Here is a 15,856-nt window from a genome sequence, read left to right as displayed (position 1 = left end):
CCAAAATCACTATGTCTAGTCAATCTCAATGATCTCAATGTCCGAGGTCACCAACGACGTCGTCGCTTCGGCCTGGACTTTATCCTCCACCTCGACTGTGCTTCTGCTACCGCTTGATGTCTGTGTCCGGCTCGACTTCGTCATCTTCGACGTGAATCGCTCAACCAAAAGTGTGCTTCCTAGAGGACGCTTCGCAGGGACGGCGCGACTCAACGATGACGCTGGTGATGCAGAATCGGAGATGCTCGTGCGCGATTCTGCCAGAGGCGGCGTGTCCATCATCTGCACATCATCGGAGACGTCCTGTGCGATTTGGACTTTTGGTGCGACTTCATCTCCATCGATCAGAGACCCCAACCATGCCTGGCGAAAGGACAGACCCAAGGCTAATGACACCCCCCTAGCCACACTGTTCCCAACGACTTTCCATTGGTCTTTGGGTGCCCCAAGGAGGACTTCGTGGTCTCGGAAGCCTTGCGCACGCCGGGCTTCCATGATCGTCAAAACGCGATCCTGTTCCCAATGCATGATGAATCCCACGCGGGCATCTGTAGGTGCGGGAGTCGTCGTAATCGTAGGCATGACCTTGCCTGGTAAAGCTCGTCCCCAAGAGTTAGATATAAGCTCATTAACCCTCTCACCTTTCTCCGGGAAGAGGCTCCTCTCGGCCACGGTCATGACTCCCTTCCCTTTGTTCCAAGTCTTGCGGAAATTCATTCCGTATGGGTGCATTGGGATAACACCCATCTGTGTGCGTAGTCTTTTAGTGACACCGACGGCGACTCTGTGGTCGGGAAAGCTGATACAGCAGTCTGCCTTTCCATCCATGATGTCAGGCAAATCAGTCGTCGCCTCTCGTGCACTGACAAACTTGAACGGGGTGGGCATTGTCAGCCGGTCGACCATTGACTTCCCGTTGGGAATCCATCCCAATCCTCGACTGCGGATCTTAGCCGTATAATGAGAATGAGAGTGGAGAGGCATCTCGGGAAGAGCCAGACCAGGCGCAGCAAAGCATAAGAAAACTCGACTGCGGCTTTGTGGTGATCCATAATTCCAGGCATCTAACAAGAAGACCTCAGCCTGGTATCCGAGCCCGACGAGGGCGCAAATCAACTGGCTGAACACATCCTCGCCTCGGCGCCCCTTGGGCTGGAGGATCTCCATGACGTTCTCAAGCAGGCCATAGCGAGGTCGGTACGTGTCAACGAACGAAGCAAATGCTGCCACTAATGACTGATTTTTGCGTTGCTCAGGAGTGGCCTTGTCAATGGTCAAGCGTGAGAAGCCAGGGCATGGACTCCCACCCGAAATGAAGTCAACCATTCCGATCTCAGGTACCCTTTCACTAAATTTCCCTTGCAGGGCAAGTCGTTGGAGGTCGTCAATCGATCCAGCGAAAGGATGTACGACATTAGTAGCATTGGCCATGTAAGTATGGATGGCCTTAATGTTGATGTCGTTGGCCCAGTTCATCTCTATCGCCCCGCCTTCTTCAAGACCGCGACCGAAATTTCCACCTCCACAGAAGAGATCGAAGCCACGAAGCTTGTAGAACTGCTTTCTGGGATCAAATCCCTGCCTGAGCGGTATGGGAGCATCCTCAATGGAAATCATAACACCATCTCGCCATCGCTGCGTTATGAAGAATGCATTACCCACCCCGTTACGATCATATGGTGGTGGTATATTTTCGTCAGGGCGGAAGACTCGGACGAGACATCTTCCGTGGATGTTTTCCTGTCCAAGAGTAAACTCTTCGTCAGTGTAGACAATTTCGTTGGGTGAAACATTCATGTCGGGCTGCAGGCGATGTCTGCGCTCCAGGCGGCGAAACGTTACTTCGCCTTCGGCGTCGGGGAGAGCTACCAACTCGCAGGGCTCGACTGTAGCGTCGTTACCTGGCTCTAGGCTCACCAACAGAGTGTCTCCTGCTAGATAAGGAAATCCTGGTCTTGCTTGGCGGTGAGGGCATCGCAGGTGTTGCTCTCTGAATGTGATCCATTTTCTCTCTTCGTGGAGGTACGTCTGGCGACAAAAGAACTCTGCGTCGGTTCCAGACGAGCCTCCCCAGTCTACTTTGTGGACGGCCAATACCTCATCCTCCTTGATCTTTCCGACGGCAGCGTCGCCGCAGGTACAGTGGTCGGAAAGGAAAAGTTCGTTGTTCCACGGATATCTCATAGTGCCGCAGAGTGTATGCGTCGGCGTGTAGATCCAAATGACATCGAAGCTCTTCTGCCGTGAATTGTGGACATCGTGGACTTTTTGGACAAGTCCAAACCAGCAGTCGACATCATTGAAGCCAGAAGCGGCTTCTCGAACCCAATAGTCTTCGTTGTCGTCTCTATGCGTGGAAATCACATCTCCGACTCGTACTTCCTGTCCGGTCTTCTCAACTATGTCCTTGGCTGCTGTGTGAACTCTTGTAGCCTCCTCCAAGCCCAGGCCTCGAATGACGCCCCTTCGGAGCTTTCCCACCCTTGCGGTCGGACTAGTTGCCTCCATCATCGGTCCACAGGGTAGATGATGGAAGAGGTCGTTAACGTAAGGGGTTACTACTGTTCTGGGTATGTCAGCGGGCTGGCACGTTTTTGGAGGCTTTGGTGTTGGCGACGGTGAAGTTTGTGGCGTGTCAGCGTCGCTTCCACCGGTCTTGAGCATCTTCTCCTGGCTATCGGTGAACGCAGTGAAGTCGCGAATCTCTCTCCAGAGATAGATAGTTGTAGCTCGGTGTCCAAGGACTCCGTAGGCTTCCTTATAGATGAACTGGACATTTGGTACAATTGCTGTGCAGAAGTCCTCTCCGGAGTATTGCCTCCGCCATTTGGAGAAAGCATTCGAGTGACCATGCGTATCTGCAAGCCATCGTGAGAAGTCGGATCGAAAGTCCCGGAATGTGACACGACGGCTTTGGTCTATAGCAGCGGAGAGATAGTCCACCACGTGCTTAGCCAGATCTGCAACCCAAGTAAACCCGGCGTAGTAGCGTCGGTACTCGGGAGCTGGGCTTCCAAGCCGATAATACACATCTGGACCTTCTCCTTTGGCGATGGCAACGTTGTATTTGGAGCGTATCCAGATTTCAGAGCCGACTGTGGCCTCGGATATTCCGTAGTTGCCGATAGGCAATTCGTTGAATGGAATTTGCCTAACAAAGAATTGCCTCTCTCCCACAGACAAGACACCGTCGACATACATCTGAGTGCAAGCGGTCTGAATACTCAGATGTTGCAGGGGACGCATCTCGCAGGGATACCGTTTCTCCTCGTAAAGCTTCATGTTGCCACCCGGTACCGTAGCGTCAATGTACACGGCGAAGTCATCGATCTCGAACTCAATGAAGTTTTGATCTCCATTGTCGCTGTTCTGCTGTATCTCTTGGAGCAAAGACCGAACCGCTACCCATTCTCGTTCGCTAGGTCGCTGCTCTTCGCCTTGGTAAAGACTCGCCGGCCTGGTGAGAGTGCTGGAAGGAATATCGACTGATATGTTCCGCCGAGGTGTGCTAGTTATCGCAGGTAGAATAGTGCCTATTTTTTTGCCATCTTCGTCATACACCGGCTGCTCCTGTAACGGGGCTTCTGGTACCGCGTCGACCAGCATCGGCGATCCAGGGATAGGTGGTGCGGACAATTCATTATCGACGAAGGGTGGCGGTGCTAATGCTCCCAGACCTTGAAAAGGCACGCGATCCTCAAAGTCAGGTATTTCGTTGTTGTCGTAAGCATTGAAGAAAGGGTCCGCAAGTAGATCCAAGTCATCCTCCCAATTGTGAGGGAGACCGCCATCAAAATCCCCCATTTCCTCTTCCTCTTCCTCTTCCTCTTGAGTAAGCTTTAGTGAGATGAGCCAACATGATATTGAAAGACAAAGAAAACATACCAATAAGCGGAGGAGGCATGGTCGATGTAGGTACGGCCCGAGTGTCGCACACGCATCAAATCCCTGCCTGGTGGGTGCTTTGTTTGCCGAACAACAGGGAAAAGCTTGAGGCTCAGCTGTATGTTGCAATCGGAATTGATTGAGGCCTTGCGGGAAGAAGTGGTCAAAGTGAGGTCGGCGAAGTACCTAGTCGCGTCTAAGCGAAGTAGGCGCGGTCGTTAATTGTGATGTCTTTTCTGAAAGGTAATGATCAAGTATTGGGCACCTCGGTGTATTAGGAAAAGGGTCCAGCGAAGAATCTCGAATTGACCGACTTGAGTGAGTGAGAGACAGGTGTGAAGGTGGGTTGGTATAGTATGGATTTAGGCGATGGCAAGGTAGGGTGGGTACGCTGGCAGAAGGCAAACCACGACGAGCAATGGAAGGCGAGGTATCTTTTGCGAGGTCTTTCCTTCCTCAGAAGAAAGTACTAGACGGCGTAGATACCTAAGGTAGGTGAGAAATGTTCAATAATGAGAAGAGAGTACTAAGTATCTCAGTCTCGCCAAAGGAGTACTGAAGAGGGCAAGAAATCGGAAGAGCTCATCTACATTAGGATTTGAGCTTAGCATCCAGAACGATTGTTTACTTCCAGCCATTCTACAACAGCTGTTAGCGAATCTAATTGGGTAAGCGCGATCCACAATTAGTACCATGCCGCTGCCCGTTCCTGCAGCGGCAAGCGCAGGGTTTTCCGGAACCTCGAAAGTCACTTGCACACTACCGTGGTATACTACCTGTGTATTGAGCGTACTAAGTTCGGGCACTGCTTAAGGCGACCGCGCCTTGAATGAAACATTGTAGCATTAGGTAATATATATTGCCTTTCTTGTTGGTAAAGAAACATGCAGAAGTATTTCAGGGTTTTATACCATGAGGTGTTCTTTGGTGATACCAACTTGTCCCAAGTGCCTTAGCAACGAATTGAAGAAATGCCACGCCCTGCGCCTTGCATGGATTGATTTTCAGCATAAGCCGAGGCAAGCCAATTGTGTTTCCACTTCTAAACAGTAACAAACGAGTATATCTTGGCATCTTCTTTAATAATTGAGTTGGGTATCTTTTGAAAGTTCAACAGCAGTTCCTAGTTTATAGACAAAAACCTAGGGCTCCACTTTACCATCCTCCTTTTCCTCTCTGTACTCGAGCACAATTCTCCTGACTTCGAAGACGACTTCGACAGCAATGAGGATAATGATGATCCACTCCAGTCTCGTACTATGCTGCTCGCTCGACATCTCCCGCAGGACACTCGCAATTTCTTGAGCATAGTCCATCTTCTGGTTCAACGTCCGGATTCGTACGTTGACGTCCAGCGCACGGCCAACCTGCTCATAGTAGCCTTCCAGACCCAGTTCGGATCGGCTGTCCCAGAAGATGTCTGGAAGAGAGTCAGTGAGTTCTGAATAGTGGTTGAGCCTCGCGCGAAGGCTCAACAGCTCGCCCGTCTTTTGCAAAATGAACTTCCTGCCCAACGGCAAGCCAGAACCCTTTGATAGCACAGAGGGAATCTTTCTGGTGCTCTCAAAGTAAGCCGTCAGCGCAGTTTCCAGCACTGCAAGCTTTGTACTTCGGGCCAATCCGGAAGAGAATGCAATCTTGGCGAGGGTCGTGTCCAGCCTGTCGCCGTCTCGCTCTTCGAGCTTTGTGCCTAGGACTACGATATCACCCTTCATACTGCTCGTCTCCTTGCTCGGATCGGACACGTACTCCAGGTCCTCCACCTCCCGAAGAGCCGGCTTCAGCGGCGTTTCTGCCGCATTCAGCAACTGCTTCGTGACAACGTCTGGGGGCAGGGCCCAAGTGACAATTGTTCCCGAGGGAAAAACGAAAATATCACCGCCATTGACACCTCGTGCGTGGACAACCTCGCTTGCCTCGAACCCGCTCTGGTATGGATCAATATCAAACCCATGGGCCCGCAGAATGTCCAGAACTGCTCCCATATTAAAAGCTTCGGCAACACACACAGCGTTTATCAGTGTAGGCGCAGACACATCCATCGTCTCTGCTGGCACCTCTCCTGGTTCTCGTTGCGCCGGTCGCTGGGCAATAATCGCTACGCGCCGTAGGGAGTTCTTTGCGCCGGCGGAGCGCACCGCCTTACGCTTCGGTGCTGTGAGCTGAGATGATTCGTCATCTTCTTGCCTTGGTGGCCTCGCGGTCGGCTCGCCAGTGCTCTGGGAAAGGTCAACGTTCGAGGTGAAGAACGTCCGCTTTCGAGGCATGCTTGCTGGTGTTGTGACATGGAAGTATCGCTGCGGGCAGGGCGTGGAGCGAGCGGTGTGCAGCCCGCGGCTGAGCGAGGATGCTATTGTGAAATGAGAAAGCCGCATTTTGAGCTTTGAGGCACCATTGAGCAATTCTAAGACACAAAGACAAGGAGAAAAAAAATAACGTTGCTTCGCAGTTTCGCAGATGGCAGCTGTTGGTTTCTAAGAACCTTATGGAACCTTACCTAGGTAGGTACAAGCAGGGATCCTTTTCTTATCGATTGAGCTGCCTTATCGCACGTGATGCATTGCGGAAAGCTTCCCGCAGTCGCGACGTTCGCCCCCGGTCCTTTTTTTCTATGGAACTTCATCAAGCTCCCATAAGCCAAACGTTAAGTAGCCTCGTAGCATCTCAATCGCGGGATCACGAGGTTTTGCTAGCGAAGATGGGGCAATGCGGCCGCCGCCCATTTCCAGATCACACGGTATTGTCGTGACCAGGGGCCGATGGGTGCTTGGCCGCGACTGGCAAGCTGTGAGTACCTTCTCCATCTATGACAGCTCTCTCGGACTCGTAGTTAACATGGTTCTTCGACCAAGCAGCTATCCCAACGGCACAGCTACCAGCCCAGCCATACTGCCGCCGCAATACAACAAACACCTTCTTGGCAACTGATCAGACCGTTCAAACGGTCCCCCCAGTCACATGAAGCGCCAAGAACCCCATCACGGCGCGATTCGATACGGATTGTGCGCCACGAGCGGTCGATATTCTCAGACTTGCTCCTTGCCGATGCTGCCGAACTGTATCGCCTTCCCTCCGAACCACCATCCGAATCCAAGCTATCCAATCTCCGGTTCCTAGCACAGTTGAGGTCCCCTCAGCTCAGCGTTATCACCGCACAGGAAATCCTCCGCCATGTCCCAGAGCTCAGACCAGACATTGCGCGCCTACTATGTGACAGTCGGCAATGGCAGGCAACCCTACGACAATTATCCGCAAGAGGTCATACACAGGCGGATGTGTCTAGTTGGGCTTGGATCATTATCCCGCGCGAAGCGGACAAGAGGGTCGAAAGATTCCTAAGCAGACCAGGTCACAAGCCACTGTTTGTCTTGTTCTACCTGCTCACTAGCAGGCCGTACTTTCAGAGCTCCGAATCCTTGTTGGGGCTACTGAGATACTGTAATGAATGGTATGCGGAACAACAGAAGTCGTACAACGATGCGACGCAGGTCTTTGACTTGGACTCGGTAATTACACCGGTTTTGTTTAGCAAATTGCTGGACAAATTGTGTCAACATGCGAGCAGACTGCAGCCCGATGCGTTGCCTAATATCGCGGAGCTCTCAGTATCATACATCAAAATTATCCCGCATGGCCATCGCCAACCAGACAAGGCGTACAAGTTACAATGCCAGGTCCTCAATCGCGCTATACAGGCTGTATCTGCCGTATCGAGAAAGTCCCCGTATCAGTATAGCTCTTACAATTGGACAGCTGTGACGAAGCTTCTGTCACTATCTTCTACCTCGGAGAAGACCCTAATCATTGAGGAAGAGAGCTATCGGGCGATTCGGCAAGTCTTGCTAGCACTACCAAAAACAGCTTCAGAACGAGACACGGCCAGCACACTTGCCAGTCACTGGCCCCCATATCGGATTATGCGCGACGGCATGGAGGAGAAGTCTGGTCCTGAGGCCTACCAAAGCCGAGTTGTTAAGGCCGGTATCATGATGCAAGAGGGTGGATATAGCAAGAAGGATTTCGACTTGATCACGGATATCCTAGGTGGCATGGCTCCTGATGGCTCACCAACGGTCCAGACTAGGGCGAATTACCCGCGTCACCTTCGCTTTGAGCAAGGCGCATGGGCAGCTCAGATCCGTACGACTCGAAATGCACAAGAAGCTTGGGCCCTGTTCAAACATCCCCCAGAACCAGGGATGAAGCCAAAGTTTGAGGTGTACAGAGAATTGATAGCCAAGCTCTCCGCAAAGCCAGCAAAAGCCGGGCATCACAATCTCCCTGGAGATGGGAGAGAGGTTTTCCCCTACAACGACGAGAACCTCAGCGACTTCGAGAGGGCGCGGACCAACCCACCCAGCATTCGCAAGATTGTAGAAGAGATGTACAACGCAGGTATTCCCATCCGTGGACCATTCTTGGCTGGACTTATCAAGCAGTCACCCAGCATTGACGTCGCGTTGCATCACGTCGATTGCAGTAACTTGGAGGAAGGACTCAAAAGCAGTATTAGACAGAGCCTGAAAGACTACCAAGGTCTCACGGGGAGTGTGTTGACAAACCCGCCTCACGACATACTACACGCATTCATCGACCTGCTTTGTCGCCTTCAACCAAACCGAACATCGAATACACCCTCGCACATCTCCAACAAGAGCATGTATAGCATCCACTATGCATTTCAACTTGCGCAAATGGGCTGGGCTTCAACTGACGTCTCTGGGCGGGCGCCATGGGAGACGATACTGTTCAATTTGGGCAGATCAAACATCATGGTCAGCAACAGCATGCCCTCGGAGAACAATTTAGAAGTGATGCATCTGGCGGTCAAAGCCCTAAAGATGGCTGAGGGACATTCCGGGCTCAGTCTGAACATGATCACTGCATTTGCCAGTGTATTACGGAAAGCGGTCCAGCCCCGACTTGCCGCCTTGCTTATCAAAGATGTGGCCAAAACGCCAGTCCATCCTGAGGAACAGGCAACTGACGAAATGACAACGGGAAGCTCGCGCGGAGAAGATGCGGCCGCTTCACGGATTCTAGACGAAGATGAAGAGTTTCTGTCGCTGTATCAGGCGCAGACCAGCAAGATCAAGAACCCCAAGGGCCGCATCTATCGACTTCATGGCCCTTCCAGCAAGTTATCATATCGCAAAATTCTTACCCCTATCTTTCAACACGAAGAGTTGGGCCACGGCCAGACACCAATCGAGGCAGTACAAAAAGCATCGAGCCAACTCAAGGCCGCGTGGAGAGCACTCGCCACCCTGGGTCCGGCGTCCAAACCCGATGTGAACAAGCTTGTGACAGCAGCGACGATCAACACATACATGCGCACACTCGCGTTCCTCGGCGATCGCGAGGAGATGGTTCTGCTGATGTGGTGGATCATCCGCGAGTGGACTCCCAAGGCCGGCGGGAACCTTTCCTTGGCGCACGCGCGATACCTTGCGAGGGCATTCCGTGCGTTCCGAGCCTACGCGGAACCTTTGCTCGACCAGGAGACGGTGATGGCTTCACGCAAGGAGGTCACGGCGCTGAGCGATAGCAGGAACGGGGGACCGATGCACTGGCCTTCCGATGAAGAGGTGGAGGAGTACATATACGAGGATGAGTGGGGAAATCATCAGAACCTACATGAAGTCATCAAGCGTGGCCTGGCCATGAGGCAAGAACAATCTGGGTTGGAGGAAGTCACTCGGGAGAACGAGACACCCGACCAAAAATGTCGGATAGGAGTTGGACGTGTAAGATATGTATAATCATGCCCACCCACTACATGATGGGAATCTACAACAGAAAAGGCCAGCGTGGCAGGCGTCGTGCATCAAAAGGGATAGAATCGGGGAATACTTGGATAGATACCCAATTATACCAACACAAACTTAACTCACAACAATGATTCCGGCCAGTTGTACCTTGAATGCATGATCTTGAAAAGCAGCATCGTCTATTAGATAGAAAATTGCAATGTCTATGTTCCTCTTCCCTTTAGAGGCTGTATCTTTCCTCCTTGATCCAGAGGCCGTAAGGTGCTCCATATAGCATGTCCATGTTTTCCTCATTCCTGTCCAAGAATAATCCAACGGGCCAGGTGACTACTCCTCGATGCTCTCTCTGGGACGCTTCATCTCAGGCATCTCACCATCGTCGCCCTTTCGCTTCGCGGGAGTCACGCGCACAGTTCGCGAAGGTGTGCTCTGCGGTGAGTCTACTCCGAGATCTTCGCCAGGTTCGATCTTGCTCACAAAGTGAGTCAAACTCTTCTCCCTCTTGATCAAACGCAACTCCTCAGTCGTATGCTCGAGGAGGGCGCAAGCAAGGCGGGGGTGAATGAGCAGGAGATCCTTGACTCTGCTACGTAGGCCAGCGTCCGTCTCATACTGCGGCATGATCATTTGCAGAGCAATCTGCAGTCCCTCCTCATTCTGATAATTGTTGATTATGTAGTTGACGGTGTCGAGAAAGTCAGCATGGTTGGTGTGGTTAGGCGCGATGGCTAAGAGTGCGATTTTGGCCTGATCTTGTAATTTGGCCATGTTGTACGTCCTTGCGTGAATCAGGACGCAAGCATTTAAAAAAAGACAGTGCTCACTGTAGTCGAGCTCATCGACTGTGCCTTCCTCGTTTGCCTGAGGTCTCTCTGGTTTGTTTTTGTGGCAGGGAACATTGAAGGGCGTGTAAACACCTGTGTACAGGTACTTGAGGATCGCCTTGGTAGTGTCTGCTCCGGTGAGGACGAGACGTCCATTCTATAGGCGTTTTGTCAGCGAAGACACCTTGTTTAATGAGTGCTCTTAAAGCTAGATCAGTTACAACTTACCACCAGAGGCAACTCCTGCCAGTATGCGCACTGACTGAAGACAACACACCGATGACAGTGAAAGAGCTTCCCAGACGCCTCGATCGTCAGGTCGCTCCATTTGCTGGAGTTGAACAGGCTGCCGAGGTCAATACCCACCATATTGAATCTCCTGCGTATGTTGCGTAGAAATTTGGAAGTGTGCTAGGGAGAGAAAGGTTCTATACGGTATGATGTTTGAGATAGTAATCAAATTGAAGTGAGGTGAATGGAAAGAAAGCGGCTCTTATAAAGCTATCTCCAAGCTTAGTCTCTCCTCGTTCGGTTTGTTTGGTCAAGTGAGAGATGTAAGTGATGTAAGAGGATGAAAAAGGAATAGAAGAGTTGGAAGGAGAAGGGCTTTTTATTGACGAGAAGCCTCTTCCTGCTCCTCTTGGCCCCAGAGAGAGAGGCAGGAGGTTGGTCTTTCTTTCTCTAGTCACTTTGCAAGTCGATTCTCACAGGATCTCAGAAGCAATAGCGTAGTTGAGGAGATTCATTCTTCCACGTTAGTTCCTTTCGCGACATACCTCGCGGATTCTCATAAAACCATCGAAAGCATAAGTTCCAGTCATCGAGCCCAGCTCTTTCCTCACCAGCGAGTATCCTCACGTTCCTGGCGCTACACTCTTGTATTAACCCCCCTCCCTTCCTTCTCAGATCCTCATAACGACCTATATCTCCCCTTCTAGCACCGGGTATTGTTCAGCGCTATGAGAAGAGGAACGACCTCGTTTCTTGTGGCCTTGAACAATTTTGAACTCAAAACTGTCGTCGCGAACCGCCTCTGCCTCTCTTCTCTCCCGGTCTCGCTCTCTTTCTCTCTTCCTATCACGTTCTCTATCACGCTCATCCTCGACCCAAAACTCATCAGCTCTGTATCCCTGAGCTCGAAGATCAGAGATCTTCTCTTGTGCCTCGACAAGATCTTTTTGGGTCTCAGACAGGGCGTCCAAGCTTGCTTCCATTACGTCGAGGGCAAGCTGCGAGTATTTGAGCATGGTGGGTTTTAGTCGATCTTGCAGCCGGCTGCTGATCAGACAGTTCCCTGCAATGGTTCTTGCAATACTTGCGAGGTGGATGGGGAAATCTGGGTGCTGGCCGCACGACTCGTAGAGCTCGTCGACCATGTCAGGGAAGTCGACGTGGTTTGTGAGTTGTTTCGCTGCCTTACACAACGCCCATGCCGATTCCCTATAGAGACCGAAGAGATCTAGTCCATGTGCCAGCTTCATGGCATGGATGGACCAGTACATTGAGTGAGGCCAGTCATTGCCACTAGACTCGCTCGCTCGCCGGATCGCCACCTCGTATTGCGCTTCGTACTTTCCAGAGTACAAATATCGCAACACAGTGCCGAGAGCTTTGCCATCATATTTGAGATGGACGATGTCAACTCCGTTGACTTGGTTCTGTAAGGCAGGCTGTCAGAACAGATCCAACGAGCTCTAGGTAAAAGACTTACCAGTGGTCCAATGGAGGCCACCACGTCTCTCAATCTCGGACATTGACTGAAGACAATATTGCGGTGAACGGAGTGCTCGGTCTCAACTCCATCATCATTATTGGTGGTGATGAGTCTTAGGTCGCTGTATTCGCCCGACTCTAGCAGCTGGGAGAGGTCCAGATCGCCCATGGCTGCGAGGATAGGGACGAAGGGTTTGTACAGAGTTGAGATGAGTAGGTAGATGGGCTTTCAAGTCGTCCAGCGACTTCTGTTTTCGTATGATGTCGATGAAGGGGGAATGAATGAAAGAAAAATCTCCGAGATGAAAGGTTGACAGACGATAATGGCTAGGTTGTCGAAGATGTCTTTGAACGTTGACCAGCAACAAAATCAAGAATGTCTGCAAAGAAGCTTAAGATGAACCTGGGGTATGAGAATGTAGAGAAGAAAACTCCATTGAGATAAATAGTAGGTACGTGGGCCCGTGGCATTTGGATAAAGGGGCGGCGGGATGAAGATCTTGACGATTGGGTGGAACTTGGGAAGGAAGGAACAGGCCTGTCTTCGGTCCTTCCATTCTTTCTGACCTTCTGAGATTCAAGACAGAACTTGCGTGAATTCGTGGCGTGTATATTCGAGTCAATACCCATGGCTGGCAAATATTGCTCGCTTAGACATGAAGGCTCTGGCTGCCGCGTCTCGTACCCCCTTATACCTATGCGCGGACAGATCCACTTGAATCCTATCCCTTAAGTCCAGATCGTTGTGTATCCTATATGATTGCAAGTTCAAATAGCATCCCATAATCAGTGAGTTCTCCTAGCTGGTCTACACTGGAGCCAGACAAGTCGGTCGTAAGGGTCAACCGTCGCCCATCGTTATGAAAGAGAAAGAGTCTCGAGGTTTTTGAAGAATCATGTAAATCTATCATTCTTCTACTTCCAATAATTAAGATATTAAAAACCCGAGTTTTAAAAGAGTGTTACGAATTTCAAGTGAGGCGTCTTGTCAAAAGCGCGATGAGCACCTTCCTCATCGTGCGGCAGAGTGACGATCATGGATCTGAGACTACAGCAACGCAACAGCGTGAAATGTAAGACTGATGCCTGCTTGCCGTCCCAATCCTGAGAATTTTAAAAGTCTCGAAGAGGGTGGCCGATGAGCGCACCCAAGCTCCCAATGTCGACCCCAGTGAAACTCTTGAAGACGCCACCAGCGAACGAGCTCAGCGAATTGCCCAACTTGGACTTGACACTCGCAACGAATCGCCACTGTAGATTTGGATTCAGCCTCTATTCTACACCACAATATGTGCTGGAACTTATGATTGCGTACCTGGAAGGCGTTCATGCTCTTGTCATGGTAGACAAGCCAGCGTGTAGTCTTCTCGTCATTCTGGCCGTACTGGAAAGAGGTGTCAACGACAACAGTGAACTCCGATTCGCCAGCAACCTGCTTCTTCTTGAAAGCGTCAAGGTAATTGGCTTGAATGAAGAGGACGCTCTCCTGATCCCCTATAGATAGCCGTAGTTAGTTCAACATCGATCATCCATGTACGGTTTGGTATCAATATACCCTGGCTCTTATTGAAGAAGGGAACAGTGTAATACTCCTGCGAACGTTGCTTGGTGTTCTGCTGCCACTCAACAGTGACCTTGTTCCTGTCGATCTCGCTGGCCGAGACGAAAATCTTGTTGCCTTTCTCAACGACGCCCATTTTGATAGGATGTATGGGGATTGATTGATGAGATGGAGAACTTATTGCAAGAGGTAGACGTATTCGATGAAATTGTTTGATGGCTGGTACAGGAAAGAACCCATAGACTGCAGGGTAACCTCTTGCTTTTATAATTTTCTATCGTCTCGAGAGCGGTTTGCTGGAGCCAGTGGCTTTCTTCAGACTCCTTCTGTCCAAGGCAACAACCCCACATACAATTTCAGATACGCAACGATCGGAAAGACCTTGGGTCTCCCTGCCCGTGCTTCCATGCGGGCTGATCGTTGGCTGATCGCCTCTGCTTCGAGCATCGTGATATGTTCATCGTCATAATCGTGCCGACCGCACATCGTCAGGCAGCCTCATTCCATGTACGACTTGAAAAAGCTGTCGGCAGTTGTAGACATCGCATCATTTGCCGCTTCAAGAACTGCCACAAGTCCCCTTCATCCTCGCGAGCTGTGCTCTTCGCATCTAGCCATATTGCAGGTCTCATAGCTCGCAGGACTCAGCTCTCCACCAAGAGCTGATCATTTTCAAGCGGCCAACTTCCCATGACATATAGCCCGGTCTCGAATACTACCCACGACACTCCCAGGCATGTTGAGCTAGACATGGCTTGTCGTGAGCCCCATGGGGCCAAAATATGCGGGTTGAGAACGGCATATCATTCTCTATTCCGGCCATTTATCATATTAATAGTCTCAATGAGCTCCTCAGCCTTCGGTAGACTGTCTCGCCCATTACCATATTGGTTCAAAGGGGTCTGCGAGATGCCCGGGTGGCATAGGCACAACATGCAGATCGGCAGTTTGTGATAGTGGAAAGATGGAAACCCTCAGCTTGCCACAATCACAGACCCATACAGTGATGAGAAATGAATTGGCTACAAACGATCCATCACAAGTGGTTGTATTTCGAACCCAGAGTGGCTTGCAGTAGGACTCTGCTTACATTTACCTGCCCTGTCTGCATTGCTCACCTATACTCAGTACGATTTCTCCCCGGCCTTTGGTCATAGCTTATACCCAATTGAGTAAAATTTATCCTGAAACGCCATATAATCATCTCTCGCCTGTCGTTACTGAGTTGGTTTTTCTGCCCTTCCTTAGAGCGTAAACCAAATGGAGGATGGGAGAGAGTGTCAATAACGATTGCCGACAACTTTACACCCCATGCAATCCTGCAATTGATTTCACCATCGTATTTATCATGGAGATTTACCTGACATTCGTAGTATAGAGTCATTTTTGGGATTGCGGAGTTTAGATTTTCAGTGTGGTGACGTTGCTTCCTTCACATGTGGCTGGCTGAGGCAAACCCCGCAAGTTCACACAACTATCTAGGGCTACTTTGGTCGTCCACACGTCTCAGTCTAGGTAGCCATGTTGTTAGGGCTGGCTACTTTAGTCGTCCGCACGTCTCACCTTAGGTAGCCATGTTGTCTACACCAAGCGGTGTCTGCTGGTTCTACTCAACCATGGGTTAAGAGCATGGCAAAGTGGAGTTGTTCACTTTCGTTGTTGAGTACCTAGTCTCTCAGAGACTTGAGCCTTTACAGAACTGGTAACTGCCTCACTTTGGGTACGACATCTCCCAAGGCGCTGCAATGACCTGCTTGTGACGGTCATCACACTAGGACCGGAAAGCATTCGAGATTTCGTGCGCAGCACTGAGGTGTGGAATCCGCTATGGCAGGTCTTTTCCTGTTTTAGGGAGGTCATAAAGCAGAAGGTAGTTAGTAGCCACGCACCAATATGAAAGTGCAGGCAAGTTAGCCGTGTTTTCGGAATTAAGAGGCCCTACATAGAGTAGAGCTGAGTGACGATACTTTAATTCTGATACTTTAGTTCTGATTGTAGCAAGGCTGTAACTGTTCGGCGTTTAGAAGGGACATACGTGTTCCCTGATTTCTCCAACACCAAACATTGATCACACTAAATGGGATAGTGAAGTGAACCAAGTT

General features: G+C 50.7%; 6 protein-coding genes across 6 annotated transcripts; 1 reads left to right on the top strand and 5 right to left on the bottom strand.

Annotated features, from left to right (window-relative positions):
• Positions 1–15: 15 nt before the first annotated feature.
• On the bottom strand, positions 16–3,904 carry CLUP02_06261 (cytosine-specific methyltransferase; the record flags this gene model as incomplete). The annotated part of the gene is made up of 2 exons (XM_049285261.1): positions 16–3,827; positions 3,886–3,904. 2 exons carry the CDS (start codon positions 3,902–3,904, stop codon positions 16–18), a joined length of 3,831 nt encoding a protein of 1,276 aa, XP_049142404.1.
• A 1,123-nt stretch (positions 3,905–5,027) lies between these two features.
• On the bottom strand, positions 5,028–6,260 carry CLUP02_06260 (uncharacterized protein; the record flags this gene model as incomplete). Its single annotated transcript, XM_049285260.1, has 1 exon — positions 5,028–6,260. One exon carries the CDS (start codon positions 6,258–6,260, stop codon positions 5,028–5,030), a length of 1,233 nt encoding a protein of 410 aa, XP_049142403.1.
• A 331-nt stretch (positions 6,261–6,591) lies between these two features.
• CLUP02_06259 (uncharacterized protein) lies at positions 6,592–9,647 on the top strand (the record flags this gene model as incomplete). The annotated part of the gene is made up of 2 exons (XM_049285259.1): positions 6,592–6,672; positions 6,741–9,647. 2 exons carry the CDS (start codon positions 6,592–6,594, stop codon positions 9,645–9,647), a joined length of 2,988 nt encoding a protein of 995 aa, XP_049142402.1.
• Positions 9,648–9,983: 336 nt separating this feature from the next.
• CLUP02_06258 (uncharacterized protein) lies at positions 9,984–10,849 on the bottom strand (the record flags this gene model as incomplete). The annotated part of the gene is made up of 2 exons (XM_049285258.1): positions 9,984–10,637; positions 10,709–10,849. The coding sequence occupies 2 exons, from the start codon at positions 10,847–10,849 to the stop codon at positions 9,984–9,986; spliced, it is 795 nt and encodes a 264-aa protein (XP_049142401.1).
• A 551-nt stretch (positions 10,850–11,400) lies between these two features.
• Positions 11,401–12,362, bottom strand: CLUP02_06257 (uncharacterized protein; the record flags this gene model as incomplete). The annotated part of the gene is made up of 2 exons (XM_049285257.1): positions 11,401–12,138; positions 12,192–12,362. The coding sequence occupies 2 exons, from the start codon at positions 12,360–12,362 to the stop codon at positions 11,401–11,403; spliced, it is 909 nt and encodes a 302-aa protein (XP_049142400.1).
• A 944-nt stretch (positions 12,363–13,306) lies between these two features.
• CLUP02_06256 (uncharacterized protein) lies at positions 13,307–13,890 on the bottom strand (the record flags this gene model as incomplete). The annotated part of the gene is made up of 3 exons (XM_049285256.1): positions 13,307–13,444; positions 13,509–13,687; positions 13,749–13,890. 3 exons carry the CDS (start codon positions 13,888–13,890, stop codon positions 13,307–13,309), a joined length of 459 nt encoding a protein of 152 aa, XP_049142399.1.
• Positions 13,891–15,856: the final 1,966 nt, after the last annotated feature.

This window comes from Colletotrichum lupini, chromosome 3 (genome assembly GCF_023278565.1).
Source record: "Colletotrichum lupini chromosome 3, complete sequence".
NCBI classification, from domain to species: domain Eukaryota; kingdom Fungi; phylum Ascomycota; class Sordariomycetes; order Glomerellales; family Glomerellaceae; genus Colletotrichum; species Colletotrichum lupini.
The sequence above is the reverse complement of the archived record's forward strand: the minus strand, read 5'-3'. Positions and strand labels throughout refer to the sequence as shown.